The sequence below is a fragment of the Brienomyrus brachyistius genome, chromosome 7, assembly GCF_023856365.1.
Source record: "Brienomyrus brachyistius isolate T26 chromosome 7, BBRACH_0.4, whole genome shotgun sequence".
Taxonomy (NCBI): Eukaryota; Metazoa; Chordata; class Actinopteri; order Osteoglossiformes; family Mormyridae; genus Brienomyrus; species Brienomyrus brachyistius.
The window spans coordinates 29,296,587-29,312,571 of NC_064539.1; the positions used below are offsets into that span (position 1 = coordinate 29,296,587).

The 15,985-nt window shown below is 40.8% G+C and overlaps 2 protein-coding genes across 2 annotated transcripts; both read left to right on the plus strand.

Moving 5' to 3' along the window:
- The first annotated feature begins 1,286 nt into the window (after nt 1-1,286).
- LOC125746421 (uncharacterized) lies at nt 1,287-7,541 on the plus strand. The gene is made up of 9 exons (XM_049020362.1): nt 1,287-1,296; nt 3,510-3,675; nt 3,792-3,972; nt 4,213-4,281; nt 5,617-5,643; nt 6,006-6,047; nt 6,190-6,261; nt 7,095-7,154; nt 7,432-7,541. The coding sequence occupies exons 2-9, from the start codon at nt 3,565-3,567 to the stop codon at nt 7,539-7,541; spliced, it is 672 nt and encodes a 223-aa protein (XP_048876319.1). The 5' UTR covers nt 1,287-1,296; nt 3,510-3,564.
- A 1,292-nt stretch (nt 7,542-8,833) lies between these two features.
- Nucleotides 8,834-14,287, plus strand: LOC125746074 (polyunsaturated fatty acid 5-lipoxygenase-like). Its single transcript, XM_049019685.1, is given in 13 exon segments — nt 8,834-8,850; nt 9,074-9,193; nt 9,386-9,486; nt 10,618-10,769; nt 10,950-11,090; nt 11,547-11,632; nt 11,634-11,745; nt 11,841-11,927; nt 12,067-12,236; nt 12,446-12,561; nt 12,713-12,813; nt 12,912-13,082; nt 13,415-14,287. Coding segments are annotated over 12 exon segments (1,437 nt in total). The 5' UTR covers nt 8,834-8,850; nt 9,074-9,173; the 3' UTR covers nt 13,595-14,287.
- The last annotated feature ends 1,698 nt before the right edge of the window (nt 14,288-15,985 follow it).

Genomic DNA, 15,985 nt, shown 5'->3' on the forward strand with positions numbered 1-15,985 from the left:
AGGGAGGGATGATCGCCTGGATTGCGGTAGTTACAATGGGATAACACTACTCTCAGTGCCAGGTAAGGTCCCTGCTAAGGTCATCTTTAACAGGATCCATGATCACTTGCTTACCAGCACCCAGAGCATTCTAGTTATATGCCTAAGAAGTCTACCATCGACCACATCCTTACAATGAGTTTTCTCATCGATTACAAACGCAAATATCAGCAGTGTTTCTTTGCAATCTTCATCAGTTTTCATAAAGTGTTCAACTCAGTTGATCAAGCTGCCCCGTGGGACATCCTGAGACTTTGTGGGACCGCCCCGAAGTCCCCCCCCCCCCCCCAAGTTGCTGGACATCATGACCTGCCAGTACACTGGTACTGTGAGTGCTGTGCAGAGTGGAGGCAGAAACTCTGTGTTCTTCCCAGCTGATTCAGGGATTCATCAGGAATGTGTTCTTACTCCTACTCAGTTCAATGCTTGCATGAACTGGGTGTTGGACCAGGTTGTGGGGTCCAGCGACAGTGGGGGATCTGTTGGCGAAGAAAGATTTACTGATCTTGACTTTGCCGACAATGCTGTGGTCTTCGCTGAGTCAGTGGAAGCTCTGATCAGGGCTTTTGAGAAACTGAGAAAGGAGTCTGAGTGTCTGGGCTTGCGAGTGTCCTGGATAAAACCCAGGATCCAGGCCTTTAATGACCTCTTGAGCACAGCCATCAGCAGTGAGTCTGTCTGTGGAGGGAATGTTGACCGCATTGAGAGGTTCATGTACCTTGGCGGCAACATTCATATCTTTCATACTTCATAAGTCAGTAGACAGACTGGGAGAGCATAGGGGGTCATGAGGTTGCCGGAATGGGGTGTGTGGCACTCTTGATATCTTTGTAAGAGGACAAAGATCCAAGTCTTTAGAGTCCTGGTGCTCCCTGTTTTGCTCTATGGCTGTGAGACATGGACACTATCCTGTTACCTTAGACAATGACTGAACTCCTTTGGTACAGTGTCTCTTTGGAGAATCCTTGGGTACCACTGATTTACGTTTGTGTTGAACGAGTGGTTGTTCAGGGAGTCTTGAATGTGGCACATTACCTGCATTGTGATAGAGTGTCAGTTACGGCAATACGGCCATGTGACGTGATTCCCTTAAGGTGATCTGGCTCGCAGGATTTTCATTGCTGAGGGCTTGAGCGGCTGGACCAGGCCAAGGGGACGCCCACATAACGCCTGGATGCAGCAGATAGATGGCCACTTCCAGAGTGTGGGATCGGGACGCATTTCGGACTGAGGAGGGTTTCCAACCAGGATCCTGAGGTATTTCATCCTGTGTGGTTTCATAAGTTTTTATTTTAAAGATGTAAATATATTTAGTTGTTACTGTATATGTTTTATTTTAGGAATTTCATTTCTAGGTGTAAACGGAAAGTTGTAGGACTTTTTTTAAAATTTAGTATAAAATATCCCACCTTGTGATGTCATTCAGTTTTTACGCCAGTGGAAAACCGACACCCTGGAGTACCGTACTTTTGGTACTTTCCTGAAAAGCACCTTAAATCAGCCCTGGGCCTCTTTAAATAACTAGCACTGCCATAGCTATAGGATGACTGATGGCCAGAGCCGTGATTTGCGCAAGCTAGCAGCAGCGGGTAACCGTAGCGGCAGCGGGTAACCATAGCGGCAGCCCGTATGATGAGAATGGACAGAACAGCAAACAGATCCATGTCACAAAGAGATAAGAAGGTGAAAGATTACTTGTTAATATTTCACTTCAGAAAACAGAGTAAAACAGAGCTTTGGTGGGAATGAAACTTCACCCACCCAACCCAGTTATTCCTGAGAAGGAATCCTGCCCAGTTTGAGGCGACCATGAGTATCTGCCCATGCTTGCCCTGAGTTGTTGTTCCATTGGAAGTAGGGCAGAGGCATTTCACAACCCAGTTATTCCTGAGAAGGAAACCTGCCCAGTTTGAGGCGACCATGAGTATCTGCCCATGCTCGCCCTGAGATGTTGTTACAGGGAAAGTGAAGCACAGGTATGTGTGAAACATCTGCGACTTGGTGTGAAAAGGCCTTGTTGCTCCCTGTCTTGCTGTTTAGCTGTGAAACATGGACGCTATCCAGTGAAACGAAGACTGAACTCCTCTAGTACTGTGTCACTTCGCACTATCTGCAGCTGATGAACCTCAAAGTCACATCCTTAAAAAATAGGGAAAAATCCAGCAAATATCTGCCGCAGGACCTGAGAGATGCTTCTGGCCCTTCAGTTCATCCATGTACTGCTCACCAAAGCCTCAACAGAAATGGTCTCAGTGGAAGGGCGGCTGTCAAAAAGCCATTTTAAGGAAGGTAAACGGGGAGAAAAGGCTGACGTGTGCCAGGTTACACAGAGAATGGACTGACAAACATTGGCAACAGGACTTACAGAGCAATGAATCCAAATTTCAAATTTACGGTTCAAATCCTCATCAATATATACAGAGGAGATCCTGAGAGAGCTGTAACAGTGAGTGTCTACAGGCATCAATAAAACGTGATGGAGGCTCTGTGAAGGGATGTCCTTCAAGAAGCCAGGAGAACTATTCCTGAAGTCGACTTAAAGAAATGAGAAGAAAGCTTGCCTAAGACGGTCCAGGGTGTATTGACTTTAAAGCTCGTTAGAACTACACAAACTCTTTGTGTTATATACCTCTTTGTGTTATATACCATATGTGCATGTATCTTTGCACATGTTGCAATAAATCACTGTGCCTATTGTCCAATTTGCATAGTACATTTGAATTAGAATTTAGTGATCAGTGGTCATTGCTGACACACCACACCACAACAACGAAATGTGTTCTCTGCATTTAACCCATATGTGACATAGCAGGGGGCAGCTAATTTAGCTTTCACTTTTGCACTTCCCTAAAGAAATTAGGGATGGTTCAAGACTTACACCATGCTGCACATCTTTTATTTTATAATGAACCTTTCTTGTACTTGTCCATCAGTTTGACACTTGTTTAGTTTTATCTTTATCTTTCCATTTATAAAGTGACAGTAAAGGAAAACCTTTTTTTGCTCAGATTTTATTCATATGGTAGTGTGTTCTTTATACTTCTATATACTTTATACAGTTTTCTTAAAATTAGATTTAACAAATCTCGATATATCACACTATATTGAATCATGATGTGCATTATATCACCAGATTCTTGCCAATACACAGCCCTAGTCTTCATTGTATCTATCTGTATATTCTGTGTTTTTAGTATTTGTCATTATGCTTTATGTTCTCCTCCATATGTATAACTGCCAAATTACCAGGTAATACTTATCTCTTTATTAATGCATTGCTTACCGTGGAACATAAAGAGTGAAGCAGGTGTACATGTGACCCCACCTACAAAGTAGTTGATTCTTTGTTTCCTTACTGACTTCCAGAGAAAAATTGCATAGAAACAAGTTGCTACCTATGGGAGACGTCATAGTTGATTTATGAAGTGTGATTTATGAGATTTACTGTATGTCTTTCTGTGATTTATAAGAAGCTGTTGTCAAGCATCCACAGTACTGCTGAGTTTGCTGAGAAGGGTCGCACTAATGGAGTACACGATCAGAATCGAACCCGACGCCTCAGCTGATGACATTTACATTCAGCTGAAAAATGGAGGAAAGCTGTCTGAAGAGGTCAAGTTTAAAGAACAAAACACAGTGAGTATGATACAAAATATATCTGTACCTTGTAAGGAATGCTTTATTAAAGAATTTACAAAAGAATACTGATATATTTTTATTCTGTGGGTAATACTACCTTTTCCTTCCCAAAGATCCTTAACTTTGAGGATAAACCACAAGAAATCGTCATCGAACGGAAAGCATCTTTTATTAAAAGGCTGTTCACATCATTTTACTGCAAATACATTGAGGTGCAGAGCTCGGAGTCTGTCTTCTACTTTCCGGTCTTCAACAATATTTCCACCACAAAGGAGACCATAGCAGAGGGCTCAGGTATCCAGTGTGTCGCCGATTGCACAGAGGACTGAGGATGTGGTCATTTTATATATGAATGTGATGGACCCCCGAATGTTAATGGGCGTGATGGAGCCGCGAGTTCACTGTGTGAAGCGTGTAATGGGTGCATGTGCAAGTAAGATTTACACCAAAGATATCATATATGTTACGCGGCAAAGCAAGTAGTGTGTGCTTACCATGGTGAAGGGATGTCAGTAAGCACATGTTCTATTCTAGGAAAGCTGCCTTGGGAAGATGATGAGGAGGAGAGAGAAAATGGAATGGATCTGAAGAAAAATCTCCAAGGTAAGTGATCATTTTAAAAGCTTCAGTCACATTTGTGTTAGTATGACCCTCATTGTCAGGCTGCCATAGCTTACAGGATGTGACCAATCAGGTCTCAGTCAGCAGCTTAAACACCAAAAAAACGACATGAATATGTCAACTTTTTTTGCATGGAAATTTGATGGATCAAACATTTTCACAGCAAACACAATGCTACATTTTGGCAACTCACTGAGAAAACATTGCGTACTGATAGAAATTGTAGAACTGATGATAGGCACTAATATGAGTGACGGTGTGTTTTTCGTGTTTCTTTTGAGCAAAGAAGTGAAAAGAATAAGGCGAAGATACTGCATTCCTCCAGTTCTAAAGTAGCTTAAACGTTACAACATGTTTCAGATGGTACTTCAGGATAACAACAATTTATATTTTAATCACGGCCGCAACATCATCTATCATCAGTTAATTAGCCAGAAAGATAAATAAAACAGAGCCTATTATTTATTTTAGCTGGATTTTATTGGACATTTATTGTACACCGATAGACTTACGAATCAAGCAAAAAAAAAACTTTAAAAATTAAGCAAAAACCAACATAAACACAAGAAAGCAGATGAGATGCATGCAGCTCAATATGCCTGTTGTCATCAAGTAATAAGACAGGCTAGTATGGACGAGCAGATTGATAAAGATGAAGCAGTTCTTTCCATCTGAATGCTTTCATTTTGAGTCCAAATTCAGTGTTTTTTGCCTTCAAATTTAAATGTTTATATTACTATAAGGAGCAGGATACGAGCAGCAGGCAGGCAGTGCTGCCCATAGGTGGGGAGAAATCTCCTAGACACTAAAGAAAATGTAAAGATCCATCCACTGGCAAATTTACACCCCACATTTTTTATTTATCGTCGGGGTTGGACCAGCAGTGAATTTTGGCATCTGCGGTACCAAACTTATATCTAATCAAAATCGGATCAAAAAGAAAATCAGTGTCAGTCACTATAGTCTAGTGTTGTGTACGACTGAAAGGTTTTCTTCCTGTTCGATAAAACTGATCACATTTGTAAAAACTGACATCTTATTGTTGATCCTTTTTTTTAACGCATCCAAAAACTACATGAATCAATTTCTCAAATAAAAAAATGACGGATCACAACGATGAGAATTTGTCAGATTTGGTATGACAGCCTTCATAGACATAGACATCATTTTAGAATGATGTTTGTTTTTTGTGCATTGAATGACACTGTGTGGAATTTTATATGGCAAAGGTCAGATATGGCTCTTGATACTGATGGTTCTCCTTGTTTTTGAGTAAAATTCCTTTCACCTTCTAATGAATTTTAATATTTTTTCTAGACCTTGTTGGCTGGACAGCTCCTTGCAGTAAGTTTAAGCACTAACGGCTGTTGAAACACACCATAGTCTCTGTTTCTCAATAAAATCTTGCATGCACACAGGGCTGGACTGCCCATCTGGCTAACCCCAAATCTTACACATTCTTACATTGCTTTCTGTTGGTATAGCAGTATAACATCAAACTGGTAACAATGTGAAAATAATAGATCACCTTCAGTAGTAAAATGTTAGTCAGTTTATAATGCATGATGAATTGTTTTCTTTCTTTACCATGGCCAGTTGCCTGGCCTGTGAAGTATGTGTTTGATCTGTACATCATATTATGACCAGGCCATGTCATTTGTTAAGTGGAAGTTTGCTCAGTTATGATAAACCCATCTTCCTTTCAGAGATGACTGCCTCTCACATGTCACGGCCCAAACGTGGTTTCAGTAAGTATAATAAGACAGGCTAGTAGGGACGAGCAGATTGATACTGATGTAGCAGTCCTTACCATCTGAATGCTTTCATTTTCAGACAAAATTCAGTGTTTTTTACCTTCTAATTTAAATGTTTATACATTTTAATGAGCAGGATATGAGCAGATATCAGACAGTGCTGCCCATAAGACCCTCTCCCTCATGTCACTGGCCGAAGATGATTCCAGTAAGTCCTGTTAATTTCCATAAGATCATACAATAACTGTGATATTTTTGTGAACCTAAAGAACTGACCCATGATTGTTCCTGTAACTGAGGTCACATTTCCAGCTACACCTATGTAAATATTTGCTTCTTTGAAACAAGGTAGCTTATATCCCCAGTTATTTCACTGATTCAGGGAGAGCATTTACATGTTCCTCAACATTCTGCTGTGTTGTGAAAGCTTCTGTTTTTGGTGATTGACGTTATTTTATACAATTGTGGAATTTTGCTTATAACGGACAAACATTTTGGTCCACAGGGCCGCTTTCAGCTGTAGTTTTGTTCGCTATAACGGACATGCAGGCTCCGCCTACAAGGCGCGTGTCGTGCCGGTGATATCCAGCGTAGTTTTGTTCGCTATAACGGACATGCAGGCTCCGCCTACAAGGCGCGTGTCGTGCCGGTGATATCCAGCGTAGTTTTGTTCGCTATAACGGACATGCAGGCTCCGCCTACAAGGCGCGTGGCGTGCCGGTGATAACCAGCGCAGCTACGTAGTCGGGATTATTAATTGTCACGCATCTGGTCAGGTAAAGTTGGATTACTACATGTACAATATAATAATCTATAGCACAAGTGTGTCTGCTGGGTTGTGACATGAGCAAATGGTGTCCTGTAGTTGTATTCTGGGCAGACAGCAACTCTGGATATAACGGATTTTGGATTTAACGGACTGTTTTGCCAGGTCCCTTGAAGTCCGTTATGAATAGATTTTACTGTATATCACGCATCTGTTTGAAGGCTGTTATAACAAAAAAATGCATGAAGAGAATTGAGTCCAATCTTGTGTCTTAGGTGGGATATTTTGGGAGCTTTGTCCAGAGAAGTGGAAGAAATCTTTGGATAAAATGCAACGTAAGTGAGACTCCAGCTATAATCTTGAAATTCAGGGTGTGTTGGGATCTGTTCAGGACAGCTTTCTGAGTAACAGAAACAGCCCAAAATGTAATTTACCCAAAAGAGTGATCACAGTCTAACTATATAACTTACACCCAATCATGCATTCTTTGTGGCTTTATGAAATGTGAAAAATTGCATTGACTGTTCTGCCTAATCCTTGTAAACAGACAGACTATGTTTACCAGCAGTTCACCGTTTCAAATCATGTCTAATTGTCCATATGACTTTGCAGCTGCAATTCAGAAGACACATGATCGATTGAAGACTGTATCCCTGGATTTTTCACATATGAATATGGCCGTGAATCCTATGGAGCCTCCTCTGGTCGGAAGTCCAGGTTGATACTCTAGGATTTCCAACAATGATTGTTTATTTCATGAATTAATATTCATAAGCAGATGCGAGGGTGAACCAATCTGCCTGCAGTCCGTTAATGAATTTTAATATGTCCGGTATTTTCCTGCCTCACTTAGGTTTAAGTGAAAAGAATCCAACCATAACTCCCCGGTACACCTGGAAAGACACAGCATGGAACCTGATCAATGGTGTGATCCATTATCTTCTGTGAGTAGATGTGGCTACAGCTTTCCACACCACTGTACCTTCACACCACCCTGTAAAGTGCTTCTATGGATCTCATGGATGCAAACAGAATAGTACATCTTTAAAACCTGATTTATTTTTAATTTGGAATCACTGTCATTGACTGTTGTATTTGACATTGTATTTGAATGCGTAAACCAGGGGTCACCAACATGGTGCACCAGGATGCTCCTAAGCACCACATGAGTCGCCCGCAGACCTGTTCTCAAAACAGCACAACTCACCATTGAGCAGCGTCTAAAATTTTATTTTATCCTGTTGCTGTTCTTCTTTAATCACAAATGTCCCCACAATATGATAAAAACCTGTTATTTTGACCTTGTGGGGACATTTTTGGTCTCCACAAGGGGAAACTCAATTTTATAAAAGAATCTGTGACTGCAATCAAAAAAACAAAAATGCCACACAAAAAAAACATTGTATTAAGGTTAGGGTTAGGGTTAGGATTATGGTTAGGATTAGGGTTAGGGTTAGGGTTAGGGTTAGGATTAGGGTTAGGATTAGGGTTAGGGTTAGAGCTGGATTTGGGTTAAGGATGTCATAGTTGGGATTAGGGTTATGCCATAGAAATGGATATAGAAACCTAATCAGTGTGTGTGTGTGTGTGTGTGTGTGTGTGTGTGTGTGTGTGTGTGTGTGTGATTGGGAATGAGAGTGTGTGATGAACTGGCATCTTCTCCTAGGTGTCCCTTTGCTCAAAGCTCACTGTCACCCTGTATTATTAACAGTTATGACAGATGAATAAATTCTCATTTTCCCGTTCCACTCCTGTCCAATCACTGTACAACATGCCCTCTTCCACATTCCCCAGTGCACAGCTGGGTACTTTACTTGACCAGTCTGGGTCATCACAGTTGCAGAGTGGCTTCATGCTGGGAACATCAGGATTCACTGACCAGGGACAGAGTGACTCACTTTCTCCAGCTTGATTGCTTCCAGTCTTGCATTATCAAATGGTTCCATTTGGAACTGGTTTCATTGTTACTGTATATTTTATCTCATTTTATTTTTTCAGGATATTTGGACAGAAAATTTCCAAAGATGTTGAGTGAGTAATTCATACCATGCTTTATTTTGCTGGTTTGTATGTTTGCTTCTTGGTTTTGCATGTATGTATATTTTAACAAGGGTCAAGTTGGAATACATAACTCACTGAGTTTCGGCTAATCCCATGATGTGTGTTTGCATAGTCACAGAAAATATGTAGTGAAGTTTGCTTATTTTGAAGGACAAAAATTTTGGTTAATGGAGCAGATTTCCTCTCTTCACAGAAAGATCCACAAAAGTGGTCTTCCAAGCTTTGTGAAAGATGGTGACTTCATCCAGCTGCCAGCATACCTGTGGTTCGGCCCCCATAAACTTCTGATATTAATGAAAAATGTCATGTTTGTGTAAGTGCTGAGTTCACGAAGTATGCAAAGACTTCCAGAGAGTTCTAATCATACATAGTCAGTTACTGGGATGAGATTATAGATTATAGAGGTTATAGATATTATCTCAATAAAAATCTGTGTTTTTTGCATTTGTTTTGTCCCTTTAGGTTTGTTAAATGCCATAGTAACATTCTCTTTTGTTTGCTAAAGGACTATTCAGACTGTGCTAAGGAGATGCAATAATTTTGGCCGCAGATGGAGAAAGATTGATGACATCAAAAGAGTGTTTTTATTTGAAAGTAAAAAAGCAGGTAAGTCAGGTTTTACAGAAATTTATGTCATCATTTTCATAGTATTTAAAAATACTGCCACTTCAGAAGCAGAGAATGTGGATATTTTCTTTTATTACATTGACTTTAGCACAGAATACTACGACTCAGATGCAGCAAATTGGGAAGCTTATCCACCACACCAGGTACGAGTACCGTACTTTTAGTACTTCAAGAAAGTACCAAAAGTACAGCAATTCAAGGTGTTTGGTTTTCCACTGACATAAAAACTGGTACCAGGGCTAAATGACATCACAAAGGTGAGGCGGGGCATTTTATACCAAGTTCAAAAAATGATTATAGGGCTGGACCATATGCAATATTAATACCAGTATCGTATGTTATGCACATTTCAGTTTATAATTTACCTCTACTGCTTTTGCATAAGTACTGCATACAGTCTCCGAGACAATCATAATCATTTTCATCCTCGCTGTCTGAATCACTCCTGGATGGATTTGTGAGAAAATTCTGAACCCAGTTTTTGTTTTATAAACACCCCAATATTTATTACAACAAAATCATATTGCTAGTACAGCATGCTAAATGCTACATGCACAATCAACTTGTGGTCCTGTTATATTAAACAAAATACTTTCAAAATTTCTTTTCATGCCATCCTGATCTATGTCTTGTATCTGTTCTGACTGGATTGCAATTTTTTGTTTTACTTTGTTTATCATTGTTTTCTGAGTTTGTAGCTGTTTTCAGGATGGCATTTGTATTGTGTTACAGAGGCAGGCTATTTGCATAACCATTCAACAAAGAAAGTGTTAAAAATCCCACCCCAAAGTACCGAGCTACCAAAGAAGTACCCCTGCTGGTTTGGTACTTTTGGTACTGGAACTTTTGGTAGTAGTACTTGACCAGAAGTCAGTGGAATACTAAAAGCACCAAAAGTACGGTCCTTGGTGTAGTGGAAAAGCACCCTTTGTGAACAGGTGATGGGATTCTGACAGAGTAGGAACAGGGTGGAGTAAAGAGATATTCACACAGTCACACGGACTTTCCTCATCTCCTCTGGAGTGGACATTGGGTCTGTGATCCTCATCCTGACCCTCTGCTGAAGGGTGTAGGGTCCTCACAGCCTAAGCACCTTTCTCCTTCTCCCAGTGTACATCTCTGAAAATTGGAAGGATGATGCTTTTTTTGGGAGCCAGTTTCTTAATGGATGTAACCCAGGAATGATAGAGAAGTGCACTGAAATCCCAGAGAAAATTCCAGGAATAACAGAAAAGTATTCTGACATCAAAGAACGTATCCAGGTGGGACCATTAAACAACTTCTGTCGAAATGTGATGCATTTTCAGTTCAACGGATCATGTTGATTGGTTATACTAGAATCAACATAAATTAATAGGTCAATCTCTTAACCAATTTTGTAGTTAAGGGAAAATTCTACATATTTATTACTATAATTGATATTTTTTGTCTTGTTTGCTTAGAATGGGAACATTTATATGGTTGATTATGAACTGCTTGATAATGTTAAAGAGGGCGTCATTCATGGACATCAGCAGTATCTCGCTGCACCAATCGTGCTTCTGCAGGAGACAGAGCAGGGACTGATGCCCATCGCCATCCAGGTCATGAAGGTTTATTCATATGTCTCCCCTTTGTTGTAATTGTCACGCCCCACATTCCTTTCCCCTCGTTCCCTCTGTTGTGTGGCTCTAATGAGCCAAACCTGTTACTCATTTAACCCTTCCGCTCCTTAAAGCCCTCATGTGGATCACCCCAGGTGCCTCTCGTCTGCTCCCTCTTCAGTGATGTATATAGGGCCTCCCTGTCTTGAGCTCCCCGGTCCAGTCATTGATATTACTGCCTGATTGTCCTCCCCAGCTTGCCCTGTGTTCGCTCCTGATTCTCCCTACCCTGTTTTGACCCCTTGTGGTCCATTTCCTTTGGCCTTGCCTGTTGTTTTTGTCTAAATAAAGCCCCTTTTGGTTTTCCCCATGTCTGCTTTCGTTTCCATCCTTCCCGAGACGTGACAGTAATACATTGAACAGTTGAGCAGATGTTCATTTTCTGCACTTCCACAGTTGAAACAAAAGCCTGATGAAAAGAATCCCATCTTCACTCCTAAGGACGATGAGGCCTGGCTGCTGGCAAAGATCTGGGTCCGTAACTGACTTTTACATCCATGAGCTGGTATCCCACCTTCTGAAGACACACCTGCTGGCTGAGATCTTCTTTTTCAGCATCTTCACATCGCTGCATGATCACCATCCAATCCTAAAGGTGCAGGTCTTTTTTCATAACTGGACAAAGAACATGGAACTATCTGGTAATGTAAGAGTTTAAGGACACTTCCCTCCTGTGTCATCCACAATCAGATCTTTGCTGTCACCGGACGATACACAATACCAATCAACGTAGCTGCCAGAAATACACTCATCAACGACACTGGCTTCTTTATGGAGGTTAGATGGACATTCTGTTTTGTATTAACATGAAAATAATCTGAAACATTTCCACCTTAATATGCAACAGATCATACCATGCAGCAAAACTGTTAAACTCAGTACATGTGACAGTCATACTGTCTCATTTCCCTCACAGTACACAGGCCTTGGCAAATACGCCCAGTGGGAGGTGTTAAAGCAAGCAGTCAGCCAACTGACATACAAGAGCCTCTGTCTGCCTGACAACTTGAAGAGCCGTGGAGTGCAGAATCTGAAGAACTACTACTACCGGGATGATGCCATGCAAATCTGGGATGCAATATCTGAGTAAGGAGCTTCCTATTTTTTGTTGATTGTCTGTCGTGATGGATCCAATCTGTCACCACTCTGCCAGGGGCCTTGGGGAGGACAGGCCACCTTTATTATTGTACATTAGCCAGATACTTTTTGGATTTGGCTTTTTGTAACTTGCTGTAAGCGTTAAAAGTATCATTACTTGTTGTAAATGCCATTAATATTATGTATGGTTGTTTCAGATTTCTTCAGAAGGTGGTTGATACATACTACAATGATGATAGTGAAATTAAAAAGGACAAAGAACTTCAGAACTTTTTGTACTATACTCACTCTTATGGACTTCAGGGAATAAAAGGTAACACTGTCAATAACTGAGATAAATGTCTCTTGATTATTTATTTAAGTAAAGCATGTATTTATATTATCAATCACAAAGAAAGCATCACTGGTGAGAAGTTTAAGCATTAAGGAAAGCCAAGAAAGATTTTTTTTATGCATTTTATTAGATTTCCCTGAAACTGTGGAAACTAAAGCAGAAACAGTGGAATACCTGAGCATGGTGATGTTTACCTGTTCGGCTCAGCACGCCGCCATGAACCACGGACAGGTGACATGGCTGATAACCACAATCACATCATCCATGCGTGATTAGATATTTATTGAAGCTGTAGCAAAATTTACCCACATTCTTTACCCTCCCTACAGTATGATACTTATGCTTGGATGCCAAACGGGCCCACAACAATGAGGCAGCCACCACCTATGTACACGGATGAGGTAGATGAGGAATACATCATGAATACTCTGCCTGATATGGAGACAACCCTGATGGCCATGTCTGTAGCCCGGTTCCTCAGTCAAGCTACTGAGGATTTTGTAAGTGCTTATCTGTTTGCTGGTACTGAACCTTTTCCAGTTATTCCTCGGTCCTTGTGTTCTTATCCCAAACTGATTCATTCTGCTCTCTTAACCTGTACTGGTAAGTGGCCTGATAATGGATGGATTGATTTGTTCTGTTTACTTTTCTGTGTGATAAAAGGATATTGAGTGAATTTCATGGTACTTTGTTGTAGAATCTTCTTTTCGAGCCTCAGTGTAAGAAAGTAAACAGCGTTGTTCCTCAGTTTTCCAATCTCAAGTAGGTCTGCTATTGAAAAACAATCTTAACATAACGTAAATTAGTAAGCCCTCCATGCTGCCCCCCACAGGTTGCCCTGGGAACTTATGCAGATGATGTATCCAACGATCCACGTCTGAGGGATGTGATCAAGAATTTCCAGGAAAAGCTGGATAAGGTTGGGGAACAAATTAAGAAGCGGTCAGAGAGTCAGAGTTTCCCGTATGAGTATCTGTTCCCTGGTGATATTGAAAACAGCGTTGCCATCTAAACGATGGGGGTACGACCCGGAATATAATGTCCGTCTTTATTTTTGTTTACTAACATTACTCAAATTACTGATTTGTAGCTGGTAGATATTATTACAGTCATGTTCCGCATAATGACATTTACTTATACTTTTAATCGTTATTCTACAGTGCAGGTGTGCTCATTCTACTTATAGTATAAAAATGTTTAGTAGCCTAGGTGTGTAATAGGCTATACTACCGTATCTAGGTTTGTGTAAGTACACTCTGATGTTCAAATTACGCATTTCTCAGAACGTGTCCCCGTCGCTACGTGACACATGACTGTAATTGAGAGTTGAAATTGAGCACATAGCTGGTGTTGGAATTTGTATCACCTAATCACATGTGGCAATGTAATCCTTGGGGCTTTGGTCTTCTCCTAATCTGTATTTAGTCTGCATCGTGCTGGATGTCCAAAAGGCTGTAGGCTGTCTTGGCTCCTATTCCTGATGTTGTGAACTCTTGAGGAATATGAAGAAGTGGGCAAAGACACATGTAGGACATGCCTGCCAGCTGTGGGGCTCAGATATATAGCAATAATCAGGGGGGCTTCATTCATTTTGATTCCTGTGTTCTTTACATAAATTTTGGATTTTGATATAGGAAGATAGGAAGTTCATACCTACAGTACAGAATCACTGAGATGGTTAAAGGACCCCCCCCCCCCCCCAAAAAAAAAATACATAAAAATCTTGGCTTCTCCCTATGGTCGTTTGTAATCATTCAGATGATCTCAGCATATAACAGCTGTTCCTAGAGCATTCCAGTGCTTGGAATTAAAACTGAAAGGCGATAATCAACTATGGCAAGGAGCTGCCAAAGATCTCAGGGATGAAGTTGTGGGCAGCCACAAGTTAGGAGCTGGATACAAAATTAAAGGCTTTATTAATGCCTAGGAACACAGAAAAATCCAAAACCAAGAAATGTAAAGTGTTTGGTATTACTAGGACCCTTCCGGGTCAGGCTGTCCCTCCTAACTGAATAGAAGAGCGAGCAGCAATCTGGACAGAGAGGCTACCAAGAGGGCAGTTATAGGAAGTTTTGGCAAAGAGTGGTCATTGTGTGCATGTGACGACAACATCACACATGCTCCACAAATGTGGCTTGTATGGGAGAGTTGCAAGGAAAAGGCCAGTCCTCAGCAAGGGTCACATTGAGTTTGGGTTGAGCTTTGCAAAAAGGCTGGCGGAAGGTCAATAGAGCTCCATTCAAAGAACACCATGCCTACAGTAAAGCATGGTGGTGGTAGCATTTTGTTATGGGGTGTTTCTCTGCAGCAGAGACAGGGGAATTTGTCAAATAGACCGAAATATGGATGAGGCAAAATGCTGAAGCACGAAGCGAAGTTGACCACACAGTGGCTGAAGGAGGAAATAATTTTATTAGTAACGCACTTTACATTTAAAATAAATCTCAAAGTGCCACAAAATTCATCCTAAAAAAAGCAAATAGACACATATTAAAACAACAATTAAAACAAGCAAGTAGATCAATAAACAAGAAACCTGCAGCCTGTAATATTAATTAAAATCCATAAGTTCTGTTAATAAGAACTGGGAAGTAGAAGACGATTTATATTTGTAGATCGTAGAGACCGTGTTCAGGTTAGGGGGGTAAGTAGTTCTTTTTAGTAAAGGGGGGGGCATTTCCATGGATGCATTGGTGAGTGATAAGGGAAACCTGGTATTCGATCCTTGCAGAAATAGGCCTAGTCAGAGCCCAGACTTACACCCTGTGGAAAATCTGTGGAATGACTTTAAGAGTGCAGTTCACCAGTGGGCACCATCCAATTTGACTGGGCTTGAACAGTTCTATAAAGAAGAGGGGACAAATATTGCACAGTCTACTGTACATGTGCAAAGTTGGTAGAGAAGTATCTCAACAGACTCATGGCTGTAATCAAAACAAAAGGTGGTTCCACAAAGTACTGTTACTGTGGGGTTAATCCTTTAACCATCTGAGTGATTTTTTTTTTCTTTTAAATTTTGTTTTTTGACTGTTACTATTACGTCTGTCACTTGGCTGTTATAAGTTGCATTGAGTAAATACAGCTGGGGGAAAAAACATTGTGTCTGTGGCTTCATTTCCTGTCTTTTTTACTATTTTGAAATTTAGGCACATTTGCCATATTTGCCACTGCATTTTGATGGTATTCACTTTCTAAAACAATTTATGTGTATTTTAATTTCTGATTATTCTCTCATCACTGAAGTCTAGGCTCCTTATGACCGTTATAGGATGCCAGGCATAGTCAGAACCGCAGGCTGCTGACACGTCCAGAACCCGTTTGTGACCCTTAGAATCCCAATTCCAAACCCGCTCAGGATGGAAAATGCTAATAAAAACAAAAGGGAGTGATTTGCAAATTCCAT

What these genes read in the sequence shown, in the direction of transcription:
- LOC125746421 (XM_049020362.1), top strand. Translation starts at nt 3,565, where the DNA reads ATGGAGTACACGATCAGAATCGAACCCGACGCCTCAGCTGATGACATT. An exon ending in AGTTTAAAGAACAAAACACA is followed by an intron (nt 3,676 to 3,791) that starts GTGAGTATGATA and finishes TCCTTCCCAAAG; the next exon opens with ATCCTTAACTTTGAGGATAA. An exon ending in ACGGCCCAAACGTGGTTTCA is followed by an intron (nt 6,048 to 6,189) that starts GTAAGTATAATA and finishes TTTAATGAGCAG; the next exon opens with GATATGAGCAGATATCAGAC.